At 41.7% G+C, this 16,438-nt stretch overlaps 2 protein-coding genes across 3 annotated transcripts in view; one reads left to right on the plus strand and one right to left on the minus strand.

Moving 5' to 3' along the window:
• FAM160A1 (family with sequence similarity 160 member A1) overlaps positions 1–14,332 on the plus strand; it is an 83,520-nt gene extending 69,188 nt beyond the window's left edge. The window contains exons 8-13 of the mRNA XM_010709551.3: positions 322–401; positions 1,805–1,992; positions 2,793–3,827; positions 6,993–7,171; positions 7,456–7,594; positions 11,467–14,332. Coding sequence (XP_010707853.1) covers positions 322–401; positions 1,805–1,992; positions 2,793–3,827; positions 6,993–7,171; positions 7,456–7,594; positions 11,467–11,717 — 1,872 coding nt within the window. The 3' untranslated portion in view covers positions 11,718–14,332. The remainder of the gene's footprint in view (positions 1–321; positions 402–1,804; positions 1,993–2,792; positions 3,828–6,992; positions 7,172–7,455; positions 7,595–11,466) is intronic.
• The window catches only part of GATB (glutamyl-tRNA amidotransferase subunit B), a 67,662-nt gene that overhangs the window by 3,572 nt on the left and 47,652 nt on the right, over positions 1–16,438 (minus strand). Inside the window, exon 14 of one of the 2 annotated variants that reach the window (XR_793180.2) lies at positions 13,882–15,827. The exons of the other annotated variant lie outside the window; for it this stretch is intronic. The gene's annotated coding sequence lies outside the window, so the exon portion shown is untranslated. Of the gene's footprint in view, positions 1–13,881; positions 15,828–16,438 lie in introns of those variants that run through there. 2 annotated transcript variants of the gene reach the window in all.

A 16,438-nucleotide genomic window follows, 5' to 3' on the forward strand; every position in this document is an offset into this window, starting at 1 on the left:
TTTAGAAAAAAAAAAAATTGAAAAGACTGGTAAATTACTGCTTTCACATTCTAGATAAGTTAATGCAAATACCTTGTAGAGAATATTTTAAGTAATTTTTTTGAAGGAAAATTTGGAATTATAGATCACTAAAATGTCAAATGGTATGTGGATAGCTCTTGGCAACAAAATCCTGCAGGGGTGCTGACAAATTGAAGTAGCATGCTAACGGTTTCTTAAAGTGGTGCTTTCTGGTAGAGTCATTCTGTTATACAGAATGCAAGAAAGATTGGAAAGGTACTATTTTCAGATCGAAATCTGATGGCATTTATCATTTTTCAGCTCTGTGTGGTCTCCTTAGCATTGTTCAGAACACTCATTGGCTTGCACTGTGAAGACGTGATGTTGCAGCTAGTTTTAAGGTAAAGCCCAAACTCCTTTTTCAACTTTGTCATAATTCTGGGACACAGAGTCTCACACGATAGGCACAGAGCTAGATGGAGGTTCTCCAAGAGAGCAGAAATTCAAGGAGCTACAGAGATAAGAATGTTTATGATTCTGGCAAAAGCATGCTAGACCTGTAAGAGCATGATTTATGTTCTGTGATCTTCAGGAATAAGAGATTCTTCTTGTGATTTATTTCTATAAATGTGAGAGAAGAAAAGCTGAGAATATATTTATCACCCTCAAACTGCTTATTTCCTGCTTTTAAACATATAGTTTTTTCTCTCCAACGTGTTTTCTTTGCGCTGCATTACAAGGAACTTAAGTAGTTGCTTCCAGCTTTCACCTCTGTTATTCCTCTTTCTCAAAGAATACTTTCCTGAATTGTTGTTCATAGATCGCTATATAATGTACTGAATGCATTGATTATTTTAGCATTTATCTGATTGTTCCATAGGCTGCTGCTGAACACAGAATTATAATTTTGGATTAGAGTTGATAATTTCTGTGGAAGTACTGGTGTAGCTTCATAAGGCTTTGAACACTGTGGAAGGCATCAGTGTTTGAGTCCCTCCACTGATAGGCATTAAGGTGAAATTCCCTGAGTGCCTGGGAATAACGGTGTTAGGACATCTGTGAACTCAAGTTATGCTGGGACTCCCCTACTAACCAGCGGTACAGTTGTATTCAGTCTGTTGTTTATTTATTTAAGGAATCCTTTAAAATTTGATTTCCTTTTAAAATGGGAAAATATCACCATAGTTAACATTATAAGGACCTTAATAGAGTGCTCTTAAAATATTAAACAGAAGTGCTCTAAAAATATTAAACAAGAGAATGTGCTTCCTCTGTCCCTCATTTTCCCTGTAGCTTTTTTCCTCTTGCCCAAGATGTCTTGATTTAGAGTATTGAAACACCTTGATGACCTTTCCTTCCCTTTTGCTGGCTGCTTGCCTGGCACATGTAAACTGACTCTGTCTTGATTTCCTTGGAAAACAAATAAATTGAAGGTTCTGAGACAGAACTCAGTCATACTGGGACCAAACACCACCACTAGCCTTTGACTTCTGCCCATCCTATGCTTCCTTCATCCCTTCCTATAGCAGGCGCTTGCTCTGACCTGTGAAGGGCTGCTCATTCCCCCATTCTAATGCAACTGATCTCCCATCGCTGCTTGTCTTGACAGTTCCTCATTGAACTGTAGCTTCACAATGCAAAGAGTTGGGGTTTCATGCTCTTAAGAGGTTTAGAATATAGATCACTGTCAAGGTTACTCTTAGTTCTTTAATTTTGAAGAAGGAAAGAAGGTGTGAAGGGACTTTTGTATGTTTTTGTTTTCGCTCATGTGGAAGGATGTAGTAATGCTAGACTGCTGTTTCAGGTATCTGATCCCATGTAACCACATGATGTTGAGCCAGCGAAGGGCTGTGAAAGAGAGAGATTGTTACTCCGTATCTGCTGCAAAACTGCTTGCCCTGACACCCATCTGCTGCTCCACTGGGATCACCTTGACTCTAGAAAGCCAAGGAAAAGATTATATTCTCTGGACAAAAGCAGCTCAAACTAAAGGTAATTAGTGCTCATGGGAAGACCAGATGATGAACTGAATTGAGTTTGGTAGTAGCTCAGGTGGAACAAAAATGGTGGGCAACAACAAACTGGACAGCTAGGCCGCACAGGAAAGCTTATTTAATTCCTTTCATGGGTCCTGGTCTATTGAAACCTGTACAATTAATGGATATACTGATGTTATGGTATAATAGAAAGCTTGGCTATAATGTTATTACACCAAAGCAGGAAACAGAAGGGATAGGTAGACTTACCTGTAACCTGGGTTCACAAGGGAAACTCCAGTAGAGTGGATCTCCAGAAGAGATCCTTCCCCCCTGGCAGTCAGCTCTTAAATGGGGTCTAGGAAAGGTGGAGCCAGGCTCCACCCCTTCCTGCAGCACAGGTGAATTGCCTTCACTTGTGCTCTGTGGCTGACTCATTGCTTGCCTCAGCTGATTTATCAGAGGTTCAGGCTGTGATTCAACAGCCCCATACAAAACCTTATTCAACTTTGGTAGCTGTTAAAATATTCATTCATAAAAATAATGTACAGGTACTTGACAATGGCACTTGCAGGTTCGGAGCGCTCGCTGTTGTTTTAGAGATGGGAGTGAGCTGATTTCTCAGAAATTGAGTTACAGTGCTCACTTGGCAGTAGGAACAACTCGAGTGCATTCATATCTCTAAATTGAGGTTCTTCCTGCCTTATTGGATGTTTGGGGCTAAAGATTCCACCTGCCATGTTAGTAACTGCCTTGCTAGAGAACTTTGGAGTTTTTTTATTGTGTCATGGTATGAGTAATCTTCTTTGCTTTCAGATTCTGTTAGAGGCATTTCTGAATCCGCCTGCATCGTGGAATTTGGAAGAGCTGTGGATATCAGCTACCTGCAGTACCTGGGAGAAGCTCAAGAAGCCATTCTCCAGTGTCTGAAAGATTGTAAGGTCTGGTCTGCTTTGTACGATGGAATAAATCCTGATCCCGAGACCTTTATCCAAACGCTTGCTGAGGAGAACAGTACAGATGTGGAACACCCCATGTTTCGTCTCCAGCAAAGGACACGCAGCATGTGTAGCTCCTCTCAAACAACACCAATGGGTGAGAAGATGCAGCTGGAGCTGGAATGGGATGATAGCTATGACACAGGGATTTCTCCTGGTTCTGATGTGAGCTCGCTCCAGCAGTATGATGATCTGGGAAATACAGAGATGCAGATGCCCGCAGTGCCACCGAAACATATTCAAGAGATGAAAAAAAATGCTATTATGCTTGTCAAAGGTTCTTACATAGAGGATTCAGACTTTCAGGATGATGTTATGGTTTACAGATTATGTGCCCAGAAGGATATGCAGGATGATGACAACTCCAAGGAGAAAACTTTAAATGTGTCCAGAGAACATCAGGTCCAAAGCCAGACTGTTGTCAATGGGCCTCTTTCTAACAGCCAGCTGGAAGTGGGCGTGGATGAGCACAGTAAAAAAAAATCAAGCTTGACTCTAAGTGTAACGAAAGAACAAATAAACCAGAACATGGTGGAGACTGATCCACAGCCAGACTTAGAGTTGAAGCTTCAGGAGGCAGATAATTGCTTAAGCTCACAAGTGCTGAGCACAGATGGTGAGGATTTCATTGCACAGTATGACAAAATTATTAAGGAACTGGATCCAAACAATGCAGGCGTGGAGGAGCAAAAGTTAGACACTCCTGACCCTGTGTCTCCTGCAGAAGAGGAGGAGGACTTTGAGAATTTCTCAGCAGATACCCCTTCTGCAGAGAGCGCATCATCTCCCTTTGGACCAAAGGAGGATGCATCTCCCAAGCGCGCTGTGAGGAGTCAGAGTGCTCCATTCACAGGTGTAATGTCCTGTTAGTTACATACCTAGCAAATACGAGAATGCATGGCGATCGAAGGTGGCCGAGTGTAATTGCAGTGCACAGCACAAGCATAGAGCTGGGACCAGCCCTGACACTAAAGAGGGTATGCCCAAATAGCTGAGACTGCCCAAGGAGAATCAAACAGATGCAGCATGAAAGTAGAGCAGAGCAAGTGTCAGTAGTGACAACAAATGGTGGTTGCTTTGTTCTTTTCTGGCTACTTAAAACAAAACAAAAACAAAACAAAAACCCAAAAACCACAAACAAATCTTGGGATTATGTTTCTTGTGTGTCAGAGCACCAGCATTCTAGGATAAACTTCTTCAATTGAAAGCGGACTGTAGTAACAGTTCTAATATATAGAGCCCAGGTAAATAATTTGTCTTTTTGGTGGCTGGCACCTCTCATGCTGTAGCTGTGGTGTCACGTTGCCATTTTCACCCCTTCTGCTAATTCACATTTTAGCACGAGGTGGCAGCACTGATGCCACGTCTGCCGTGCCTTTCTGCGGGAACTGTCCTGGCGCCTTGGTCCTCAAACGCCATAGCAGCCTTCGCAGTGGGTAGAGACTTTTCTGTCTTGTGCCAGACAACAAGTTTGTTCTCTAGAGACTGCCCAAGCCATTCAGGAATGAAATTGCTACGGGAGGGTAGAGTGTGCTTTTTGATTACTGTTTGTGCAGCTTCTTGCATTGCAGGCTCCTGATCTTTAATTAGGTCTCCTGGATACCACAGTAATGCAAATACTAATAATAAAAAAATAATAATGGCTTGTCTAGGTTTTCTCATCCAAAATAAGACCTCTGTAATCTGGCTTCTTGCTCATTTGGAAGGAGGGGGGAAAACATTCGTTTGTATCCATTGAAATGCAGATGTTTCTGGTCAGCTGTGGCCAGCCTGCCTGGCACTGTCTCTTAATTGAAAACCTCAGCCTGTTTATCCAGTCCATTTACTATTTTTACTGCAGTGGTAATTTCCTCGTACCAGAGACTAATCACGTTCAAACGTTTCAATTTCCCATTATCTGCTGTCAAATACAGCTCAAAAAATGCCATCCCTGTTCTCTTCATCCAGTCCCTTCCTCCATTACTTGCTTTAAAGAAAAAACAAAACAATGCCCAACCAATGAAATGGGTGAAAAAACCCTGTCCACAACATTTTTTACTCTTAGGGTATTCACCTTGCTGTAGTGATTGCATTGTAGCACTTAGTGATTGCAGGTAAGGAGTTGCTCATAAAAAATGCCTCAGAAATGGGAGATTGCAGTGCCTTTCAAATATAATAATGTTCTATTTAATTTGGAATGCTATATTATGTGTGTAATAAAGGGGGGACTTCTTGCTACGGAATCAGATAACCAGAGATTCCCACAGTCAGTGACTCAGCGGTACAGAGATACTCTCCTTGGGCTCACAGATCTGTAGATCTGCGAAGAAAATGTCCCATTGGTGTCTGTGTCCAATTTGAGGGCATTATCACAGTCATCCCTGTTTTCCCCTGAGTAAGAACAAATATGATGTTCAGAAACAGTGCTTGACTTTGTGGCTACAAGGAGATGAAGTCAGGAAAGGGATACTTTTTTTGTTTTCTCACTAGTTAATACTGGTTCTTCTCAGACTTGCAAACTCTGCTCACTTCCTCGTTTTTTATTCTAATGATTTATTGAAAACTGAGAATTTTGTATTGGGAACTTCAAGAGAAGTGGCATACCTTTGTTAGAAATGTCTAACTTCAGCTTTATCTACTCAGATTTGGAGTTTGACTTGCATGGGAAAAACCGTGATCTACCTCTGCTGCTACTGCAACGCCTGCTGTCCCAAGGGAGCTCCCTTTGCACTGTGGTCCTCAGGGGCTCTGTGAAATTGTCCCCGTGGACACAGGAGGAGGAAGCAGTAGGTTCTGTAGGGATAGGAGAAACTATCTCAGTCAAGGGGCTTTGAAGCTGCTCCACCCGTGCACCCAGGCAGGAGGGTTTGTGTACTTTCATTGTCAGGGCTTCTGTATTGTAGTGGTTGCCCTGCAACAGAAAGACACAAACTAAAACTATTGTTTATTGCTGACATTTACATGATAAAGAGTACATGTGCAAATAATTTTGCTTATAAATCTGTTTTCATGTTTTCCTTGCTTTGTGTGACTGCAGAATTGAAAAAGTGTTTCTTTGTGATGTGACTATCACAGCTTTTGATTTTTTTGTTCAGAGTAGCGTTTTTGTGGTTGCTTTACACCTCATCATTTTGGTGAGACAAAAAGTCTAAGCTATAAGGTACTTCACCAGTCCTTCTGTGGAAATAAAGCACAGTGCTAGTGAAAAGGACAAGTTCTGGTGGAGCGTGTCCAGAGGAGGTCCACAAAAATGATCCAAGGGATAGAATACCTCTCCTACGAGGGCAAGCTGAGAGAGCTGGAGCTGTTCAGCCTGGGGAGAGAAGGCTCTGGGGAGACCTGAGAGCAGCCTTTCAGTATCTGAAGGGGAGCTACATGAAGAAGGGGATAGACTATTAGCAGGGTCTGTGGTGACAGAACAAGGGCAAATGGTTTCAAGCTCATAGAGGGTTGATTTAGGTTAGGTATAAAGAAAAGTCTTTTACAGTGAGGATGGTGAGGCACTGGAACAGGTTGCCTAGTGATGTGGTGGATGCCCCATCCGTGGAGGCTTTCAAGTCCAGGCTGGATCAGGCCCTGGGCAACCTGATCTAGCTGCGGTGTCCCTGTGCACTGCAGGGCAGTTGGACTAGATGACATTTAAAGGTCCCAGCTAACTCTGAGGATGCTATGATTCTTCAGTGGTACTATTCTGATTGACTTCAAAAGGAATGAAATAATAGACCATAACATATTAGGCTAAATCCTTATTGGCACACGTAAAGTAGAATGATTATGTACATTAAATATGCCATTAACGTAACTAGCTTGCTAGTCAAATTGCTTCTACTCATGAAAGCTTTTAACACCCCTGTTAAGTCTATTTTGTCTGTTCAGATAAGTTTTGTTTTTCCTCCTTGCTGGCTTTAATTAGCATGTAGGAGGTTTGATTTGGTTGGTTATGATGATCAAAATTCCTTTCACATGCTTATTTCCTGGATCTCACAATTTTTCTTCTGTGAAAACAGAAGCATTGGTTCCTTCTCTCTTTTTTTTGCAGGACCATTTATCAGCGTGGTATTGTCCAAGCTGGAGAACATGCTGGAGAACTCTTTGCATGTAAATTTGCTGCTTATTGGGATTATTACTCAGCTAGCAAGTTACCCGCAGCCTCTTCTTCGCTCCTTTCTGCTCAACACCAACATGGTGTTTCAGCCCAGCGTACGGTCACTTTATCAGGTATTTGCCCATAAGCTGTAGTTCTGCCTACCGGAACAGTATTTTTGGTGTCTCGTTAATTCTTCAGCTCTTTTCAGTTTCACCTGTTGCTTTCCTTCCCATCTGAGAGCCTCGCATCTCGCTCCAGTATTTTGATGATATTTGTGCAAAGAGCTGAAAATTCTGTATGACCATAACTTTTATTGTTAAGTCTTCTTTAATGCAGCTGGAGAGCCTAAGTGTTCAGACAGTGGCTGCACTGGGAGCAAGGGAGGAAAAAGTAATTGTTACTGTTGTTTTGGCAGGTGCTGGCATCTGTGAAAAATAAAATTGAACATTTCGCTTCTATGGAAAAAGACTTCCCAGATCTTCTCCTGGAGGCCCAACAGTACTTACTTTTTCGTGTGGACATGTCTGATGCCGCTGAAGAACTGCTAACCAAAGGTAAATGTTAACTGCACTCAGAGGAGTGCTGGGTGGAATGAATCACCAGTTACCTCTCTCATTTCCTACAGCATGATTAAAAGTAGGTGTGGTGCATTATACATATCATTAACCAGATGTAGCCTTCTGGCTTGAAACTGATGATCCTCAGTAGGCCACAGTATATGGATCTATCTGGATATGCTTTGCTCTTTAGAAGCTTTTATTGTCTTTGCTACAGATAATTTCTGTTTAAAGGAGTAACAAAATCAGCTCTTGCTTGGCTTGCTTGCTTTGGTTGTAAACAAACTTGCTTTCAAGGCATGAGGTGAGACAGCATTTTGTATGATTTTATTTTATTTTCAGCCTGACCTTCATCTAGTCATTAGTTCTGTTTTTTTGTTGTTGGTGGTGGTGGTTTTGTGGTTGTTTTTTTTTTTATAAATGTTAGTGAGGACAGAAGTCCAGAATGAGTTGGTTTCTGCAGCGACTGAATAAGGCCTCATATGATAGTTTGGGCTTTTACTGATGGAGATGGATATGAGCCAGAGAACTTCAAATGTGCTTTCTGGAATGAAAGCATGAAACAGAAAAACAAATGGGTGGTATAAGTCAGGACACTTCAAGAAAAATGGGGAGTTAAGCAGGTATCACCTAAGCTTTCCAGGGGACTCTGCTGGTTCTCAAAGACAGTGTGCTACACCTGGTAAAAAATCTTAAATTCTCACTGAGAAATTTCCCAAAGCAGCAGGGTGATGGGTCTATCGCTGGCACCCTGCCCTGGGGATGTATCAATTCTCAGCTTGTCGCTAAGCAAGCAGAGTTGGGTGCAGGTTTCCCTTAAAAGCAATTTTCCGTGTGATGGGAATGCACAGAATTTGCTGAGAGCTGTGACCACAGGGATTGAGGGCTCAGAATCAGGGTTGAAGAGAGGCTGCATTCAGAGATGTGTTCTCATGCATCATTTGCAATTGTTAACAATCATCCTGCCTCGCCTTTACCACTGCAAAGTTAGTAGTATTTTTCTCAAATTTCCAGAGGTGTGGAAAGCAGGGCTTTTTATGCATCTTCTTAATTGTTTTCATTTTGCAAGGCTCTGAATAGTAATTTACCTCGTTTCTAGTCAGCATGGTGTGCATTTCTGAGGTTTGCAGTACATCTAGTCAGCAAAATTACGATCTCACTAAGAGTTAGTCTGTGAAAGGTGCATGCTGTAAATGAGCTGTGTATTGCAAACATCTGCAAAGCTCTATATCCTGGTACCACATGTGAGGAAGCCTTACACTTACATGATACTGTAGCTGGTGTATGCGACAAGATTAGGAGGCAACATTTAGTGTTCTTTTCCAGGTGCTGGCAGTACAAACTTTTTTAGAATGCATTCTAGAAATTCATCTATCTGAATAAACTTGCAAGCCTTACACTTCAAAGTTTTCAGTGCCTATTAGTTGTACCTCCGTTAAATAAAATAGTAATTTTTGGAATTTATTTGTGCTTCTTATTTTACGTCACTTTTCTTTTGTGGGCTTGAGAAATTGCCAGACTGACTCACGCAGATCATTATTTAGGATCTCGAAACAAGGCTGCTTAGTCAGACAGTCGGTACATTTTCTTCAGTCTTGTGGCAACCCCTGTAAAGAAGGTATCTCTTGACAAATAAATGGAGGGCATATAAATGTCTGGGGAACTGCACATTTGGTTCCCAACAAGACTGGTGATGCAAACAGTCAACCTCTACTTAGGGCAAGCTGGCTCACTAATCCATCAGCACACTGCAGGTCATTGCATTGATTCCTACAGAATTCCTACAGAATTCACATCTGAAAAAGAGAAGCCAAACGTAGCGGGGAACACAAATGTAAAAATGAAGTATTCCAAAGCATTTGCCTTCCCTTGATAGTGACAGTCTTCAAAAGCATTCAAACAGAAAACGCCAATCAGTTATTTTCTGCTTGTTGCACTATGTGGTTTGCTTACATGGCAGTTTGGGTTAGGGTTAGATGTGAACAGCTGTTGTGATCCCATATGCAATGCTGCCCATCTTTCAGCGCTTTGGTAACTGTCTGCAGAGCACTCACTTTTGTAATTGCACCCTGACTGCAGAAGGAAGCAGACAATCTTGATGGAAGAAAAATCAAATCTCTGATCCCTTGACCATCTTTCTCTGTTTGTTTTTTTTTTAAAAATATGTTTAAATAAAACAAAATCACAGTGTTTTTGGTTGAACTGAATCAATTTTGGTGCTTTATGAAGGGAACAGTTTAAAAACGCCCAACCTTTGACAGCTTACTAGAGTTCTGATTGTGTTGGTTAAACTATTTAAAATTGTTTAGGAAACGTTCTGAAATTATAAAAGAATCTCTCAAAGTAAGTCTTCAAAGGAAGATCAGAACTTCCTCTTTTGATTGTAATTCATAATTTAGGTTGTTTTTCCTCCTATACTCAGAGTTTTCCACAGAACTGATGTTCCTGTACTGTGTCTCCAGTAGATAAAAACTTCTAGAATAACAGCATGAATGATTGATAAGTCTGGAGCTGGAAACGTTTTTTGGAACTCAAGAAAAGTACAGTTCTGTTAGATGATTAAGATTAAAATTTATCTTGAGCAGTTGCAAGTCCATTACGCTGGAGGAGAACTCCAGGCAAGAAACCAGAGTGCAGAGCTGGTGAGCAAAGGGATCCTCTGCCACGTGGAGAGAGGCACCCAGCTGGGGGTACCCCATCCGCTTCTTGCAGAGCTTTCAAAAAAAAGCTTCACATAACCACAGACTTAGTGGGGTCTCACATCAACTGTGTGGCTTTAAGGGAAACCTCCTAAGGTGGTGTTGTGGTGATGTGGTATTTGGCTTATCTGCAGAATGAGAGTTAATATCATAGGGGTTTTTTTGGTCTGGTTTTATTTTTGTGTGTGTGCGTGTGCACTTTAATGATATGCAGCTCATGAGAACATCCACTTGTAAGTCAGACAGGATGCTGTCTGGCTGCGATTCCAGGCCAAGTGACATCTTGTAGCAGTGAGTCCTGCAACTTATTTTCTCTTTCTGTTTCTTTCCACCAGTTTTAGTTTTTGTCACCATTTCAGTTTCACTAAACAGCAATTAATTTAAGTGCATTCTACTTCAGGTTGAATCAAAGAGCAGCTGATTGAAATTTAAGTGCTGCTGTCTCAGTAATTCCATGCATCCCGATGCTTGAGCCCTGATCCTCTGAACTCTGGCACCAGAGATCATATAGCTCTCGATGCTGTGCTGACCACATAGTGGTTTTAATTTGTTCTTTTTAAAAATTATTATTTTTAAATATTTAGCTTCTTTACAGGGAGCAGAAGAGTAGTTGGCTGAGGCTAAAGCTAAAGTAGAAAAAATAAATTTTCAAAAGTTTTTTTCCTTCAGTTTTTAACTTGTTTCAAACTCCCATGGCAATTTTGATAGCTCGGCTTCAAGCCCACTTACACAGTGATTCATGGGGGAGGAGAGAGAAGTGAAGTCAGAGTGATATTTTGATCCGGGGGAGGGCTAGAGTATAGGATCATTTTAAATTGAGAAAGCCATGCTGGGACTAATGGTAGATATTATCTGTTATTTCATAAGGTAAATCCATATTATTCTTTCCCTTGACTCCTTTCCTGCCCACATATTTTTCTCATCAGAGCTGCAACTGAATAATACATAACCTGGGGAAAGATGGCTAATAAAAAATGCAACAGAAGCAGGCCATGTAGGACTTAAAACTGTCAGATTAGTGGAGTATCTGCCAGCACAGTCTGAGTACTGTGAACTACAACTCGGAACACAATCCCTGTAAACTGCATCTAGTTGCTGGACAAATAATTTGTGTGTTCAATATACTGAGTGTTGGTTGTTTTTTTTTCTTCTTTTTCTTCCTGGCCTTAGGTAACGTCCTGCATGGCAGCAGCGTGGGGAGAGGAAGGAGCCTCTCAGAAGCCCCCCCAGCCGTGCTCCAGCCTTTCCTGGGACACAAGGGAAAGAGGAGCCTGGCTCACCCCAGCCTTCCCATGCACGTGAGGAATGCTGTGCTCGCAGCTGCCCTTTTCCCAGAGTTCCTGAAGGAGCTGGCAGCTCTTGCACAGGAACACTCCATTTTATATTACAAAGTACCAGGGGACTTTGAGGATTATTATTAGTGGGTTTTCTAAAGTAGGTTGGTTTTATTTTTGAAGAGAAAAAACTGTCAGAGTTGGAACTGATTATTTTTTATTAGTGCAAAGCTGCTTATGAAAGAAGGTTCTACTTCACTATTTCCTGAAAATACTTGATTTGAGAGGGAAGGAAGAGGCAGAATACTATTCCACATTACTTTATATTGGGCCTTACAACTTTCCTCTGTGCTACATAACTTATTTGGGAGATTTCTCACGCTGCTGTTAGAGCAGCTCCCTAAGCTCACTTCGTTGTTACATAGGTGCCCCTCTTTACTGCCACTGACTCCTGTTGAATTTTCACAGTAGGCACTTAAATAAGGTGGACTAAGAGGGGGCAAACGTTTCAGCTTTTTTTACTTCAGAAATACTCCTCTCAAAAGCCTGTTAGAACACAGTTTGTCTGGAAAAGCACTGTCCCAGGGAGAAAGTTTGGGGTAAAGAAACGCATGCAAAATGTGCACAAATCCCTTTTCTGTGAAGGGCTGTGTTTCTCCATGGCTTTGCCCTCCTCCCTGCTCCCCTTCCCTGGGATGGGGTTCTTGCCAGCACACCACTGAGAAGCCCTCCTTAGCCAGTAGCTCAGGTTTATGAATTCAAGTGATCTTACGTGTGTTAAACCCATGACTAGCTGCAAGCAGGTGCTGGGCTCTACACATACCGCATTGCCTTATGTCGCAGACAGATCTGCGGCTATCAGCTGTTGGTCTTTGAAGTCAAATGAACTGTGTAAGTGGATGTGGACTGCAGACTGCCTGGAATTTTCCTTGCAGTTTCTCAGCATTCTTTAATATCTACTGCACTGCTACCTAAACTCTCAAGCATGCCTTATTTAGTAAGATTTGCACAAAGTACAAAACAAAGTCTATGCAAATGATAATTAATTTGTTGTTTGCTTTTATGCTTATTTTAATAAGCTAAGGAATGGTATTCAGTTTCTTTCAGTAGTATTAAAAGGACAGCAGGCTGTTTTTGTCAATCATTTTTTTCCCCCCATATTTTAATGGAAAACATTGGCATGCTCCAGAAAGCTGTTCTGTTTTATTGCTCTTTTTTGGAAGGGTTATGGGGAAAAGTTGAATACTGTTAGTTTACTTTTCATTTAGGTGTTGACTTTTCCTAATATTGCACTTTTGGGATGGTGAGGGGAGGAGCAGGCTATTCACCAGCTGCAGAATAGGAAGCAGCAATAGGGAAAGCTGTCTGCTAGTGACTAACTGCTTGAGAAAATTCTCATCTATGAGTAATGGGCTTCATTAGAAGAACCCAAGCATGATGAATTGGCGCATCACTGCTGCATTTCATCTTATCTTAGTAGCATAATTGTGCTTCCAGGGTGCTGTAGTTGGCTCCATAAAGAGGAGTTTCATTCAAGAAAGCCTTACATCCACTTATTCCAGGAAAAAATGTTAACAGCTACTCCAGGAAATTTAAAGAAATGGAAATAAAAAGTAACATTTGTGTGAATTAATTCTGCTGACTGTAATTCCATAATTCTGGAAAACTCCAAAATCACATCCCAATTTTCAAATATGCTTTCTCAGAGATTGCAAGGGAAAAGCTTATGATCTAAAGAACACTTAGTTGAAGAACAAAACAAATTAAGAAACAAAAAACAGCAAAACCACCCCCAGAAGAGTCTAATTAATTACAGGTCAGTTCTTGTGGACCTTGCAGTGCAATTTAAACTCCAAAAGTCTTTAGATGCCTCTGAAAAATGGTACCTTTCATGTGCAAGCTGTGAGAAGCATTCATTGTCACACTGCTGTAGGCTATTCCAGGGAAGAAAATCCCAAAGTGCACGTCTAACAAGATCACCTCAAGAACTTCTCTGGATCTGCCTCTTGTTTGCTGTACAGTCATCACGTCCACCATGGTGGAAGGGTCACATTGCTTCCCAGTGACTCTAGTGTGCTTGCACTTATAACTTGGTGGCTTTGTTATTTGTGTGGGTTTTTTTTCTTTTTAAACACCATTGCATCACCATCCTGTAAGTCACCTCTGACCTTCACATGACTATTTCACCTCACAAACTTCCTTGGAAGCTGGAGCCAAAGCTGTGGGGTTTTTTTTCTTGAATCTTGGTTATCCATGTTTAGGAGAGCTCTTTTTTCTTTTTTCTTTTCTTTTTTCCTTTCTTTTTTTTTTCTCTTATGACACTGCTGTAGACAAGAGCTAACTCATAAATATTTCACTGTGTCCATAGGAAATCATGGGTTCTTCCCCCACTCTCACTTACACCCACATGCATTGCTGTCTTTCCTGCTGGACTCATCAACCTACTGAAAGGGGGTCAGTGGTAATGTATGTGGGAAGTGTTCTGGCACTGTGAGCCAGGATGTGCTGCACTCCTCTCCTCTTCTGCTAGGCACTATGTGAGCAAAAGCAAAAGTAGTGAATCTGTGTGATAAGCTAACTTCTAGCAGTTCAGAATCAACCGCTAAATTGCAGTAGTAATCACGTATGTTTTTTAAAGAAATCTTTTATTTAATTAAAAAAAAAAGGAAAAAAAAGAATTCTGCAGAGCATTGATTAAGGCAGTAAGCTTACTGTGTGAACCCTTTCGTTTCTATTCTGAAATAAAAATCTTTGTTTGTGGGTGGGAGTGATTTCTTCTGAGATTGTTCATTTTACCTGGTGCTATCCAACAACTGTGCAAAGACACGGTAGTGTTCAACATAGCAGGGATGTGCAGTTATTTAGAGTTCTTAAAATGTAGGCTGCTCAAGAAGCACCTGTACATTTGAGGAATGGAAGGATTTTTCCTCATGAGCTGCAGTGGAATAAAGTCAGCTCCTGAAATCTGGGATGATGTGGAAGACTTCTTGGTGAAACACTTGCAACTGTGTTTGTGCACAGTGTTCTCTTGTAAGAGGAGAAAATGTCAGCCCCCATAAGGAAGTGGGGAAGTGCACTAACTCCAGCTTAGGGCTACAAAAATGGCCACTGTATGTTTAACACTGTATTTCTTGGTTCTTGAGCCGAATTGGACTTGCAGCTAGGTCTCAGCTGTGACAGAAGCACCGTGTCAGCACCCAATGAAAAAATATTGGAAAGGATTGCATCTGTCTGTCTTCAAAATGCAGGAACTATGATTTATCATGAAAATGTTGATCCTTTGAAGATGAATTGCCTTTTTCTGTGTAAGTTCTTCAGCACAATGCTTGTTTAATAGGCTCCTTCTTTACAGTTAGATAATGCATTATACCATCTCTCTTCGATGAGGCATCTTGTACAAATGTGGTTCCTGTTATAACTGGGAAAAAGCTCTTAGCAGCGTTCCTCCGAACAGCATCATCCTTTGCACATGCCAATCCTTGAGCATATGCATCACTTGGGATTCGTGTGCTGTGTTGATGGTCCACCTTTAAATTTGATCTCCTCCTTATGTGCCCCAAAAGAAAATGTGGGATTTTACAGGTGACCAAGGCGGCTGCTGGTGCTGTAGTACCAGGTATTTGTCCAGGTAACGTCTGAACTTGGTTTGAAGAGTTGACATGAAGGCTGCTGGTCTTTGCTGCTTTGTGGACATGAGAAGGTTCTCTCGGTGGTACTCGGCTGTCCGTCCTGTGGGAATGCCCTGAGACGTTCCTCTGGTGTGCTTGGCTCATTATTGCCTTTCTTGCTGAGGTTTGTCACTTTGCAAGAATGTTAAGTTCACTGATGTGCTGCTGTAACTGCTTTGTGCATTTGCCTTTCAGACTTGATCTGATGCTTTTATTAAGGTTGGTGAATTTCCCAGAGTGGGAGAAAACACCCAGCTGTTGGGGTCGTCTCTGGGGATTGGCAGCGGCCTTGCCTGGAACAAGCAGCATCCCTGCCACCAGCATTGTTCTGGATGCTCTTAGGCCCAGGCACAGTGCCTGAGAGCTACGTAGACTCCTACTTCAGAGAAAAGACTTGCACACAGACTTGTTGCGTCACCTCCAGTCCAAGGATTTAGGTGCAGAAGGTTAAGACTTATTTATCAAGAGAAGCAGAGTGTCTAGCATGGTGCACAAGAGCTTGCTACCGTTTTGAGTGCTGTGCTTATGCCTCGCACGAGGTTTTATGCTTCAGAAAGGTTTTTAGCTCCTCTAAGAGGCTCTAAAAGCTCTGGATTGGGAAGAAAAGGATGGGAGCTGTGTGATTTGGTGCGGTTAAATTATGTCATTGTATCATTTGAATTTGCAGCCACAGCTCTGGTTTGAGGGCAGCTTGATTTAATAAGCATATTACTGTGCTGTATTTACTGAAATTGCTATGTCATGCCTGCAGTTTTTGTGACAGCTCCTATTGGTAACATTTAAACTGCATCTGCATTTGTGGATGGAATACCAGGATTTTCCTTTTCCTTTTCTTTTGACTCTGATACCTTCAGCCCAGTGCAGTAATGCTGCTGCTGCATCTAGAGCTGACTGAGGTAAGTGTAGCATCATTTTTTGTGTACCTTCTGAACATCAGCAGCAGAAACAGAGGGCTCCTGATCCTCTGGCTGCTTACAGAAATGAGAAAATTGAGGAAAAAACACCACAGGTCAGCAGGGGGCACACACATCTGTGTGAATCACAGTGAAAATTTACATTTGTGTTATCCTGATTTAACAGGGCCAAAACGGAGAGGCTCAGAGCAAACTTGAGAAAATGAATATGACAGTCTCCTATGGAAACCGTCCAGTTGGATAGCATTGCCCTATAGAGTTCTGGACCAGAACTGTGCCAAGAACA

Source organism: Meleagris gallopavo, chromosome 4 (genome assembly GCF_000146605.3).
Source record: "Meleagris gallopavo isolate NT-WF06-2002-E0010 breed Aviagen turkey brand Nicholas breeding stock chromosome 4, Turkey_5.1, whole genome shotgun sequence".
NCBI lineage: Eukaryota > Metazoa > Chordata > Aves > Galliformes > Phasianidae > Meleagris > Meleagris gallopavo.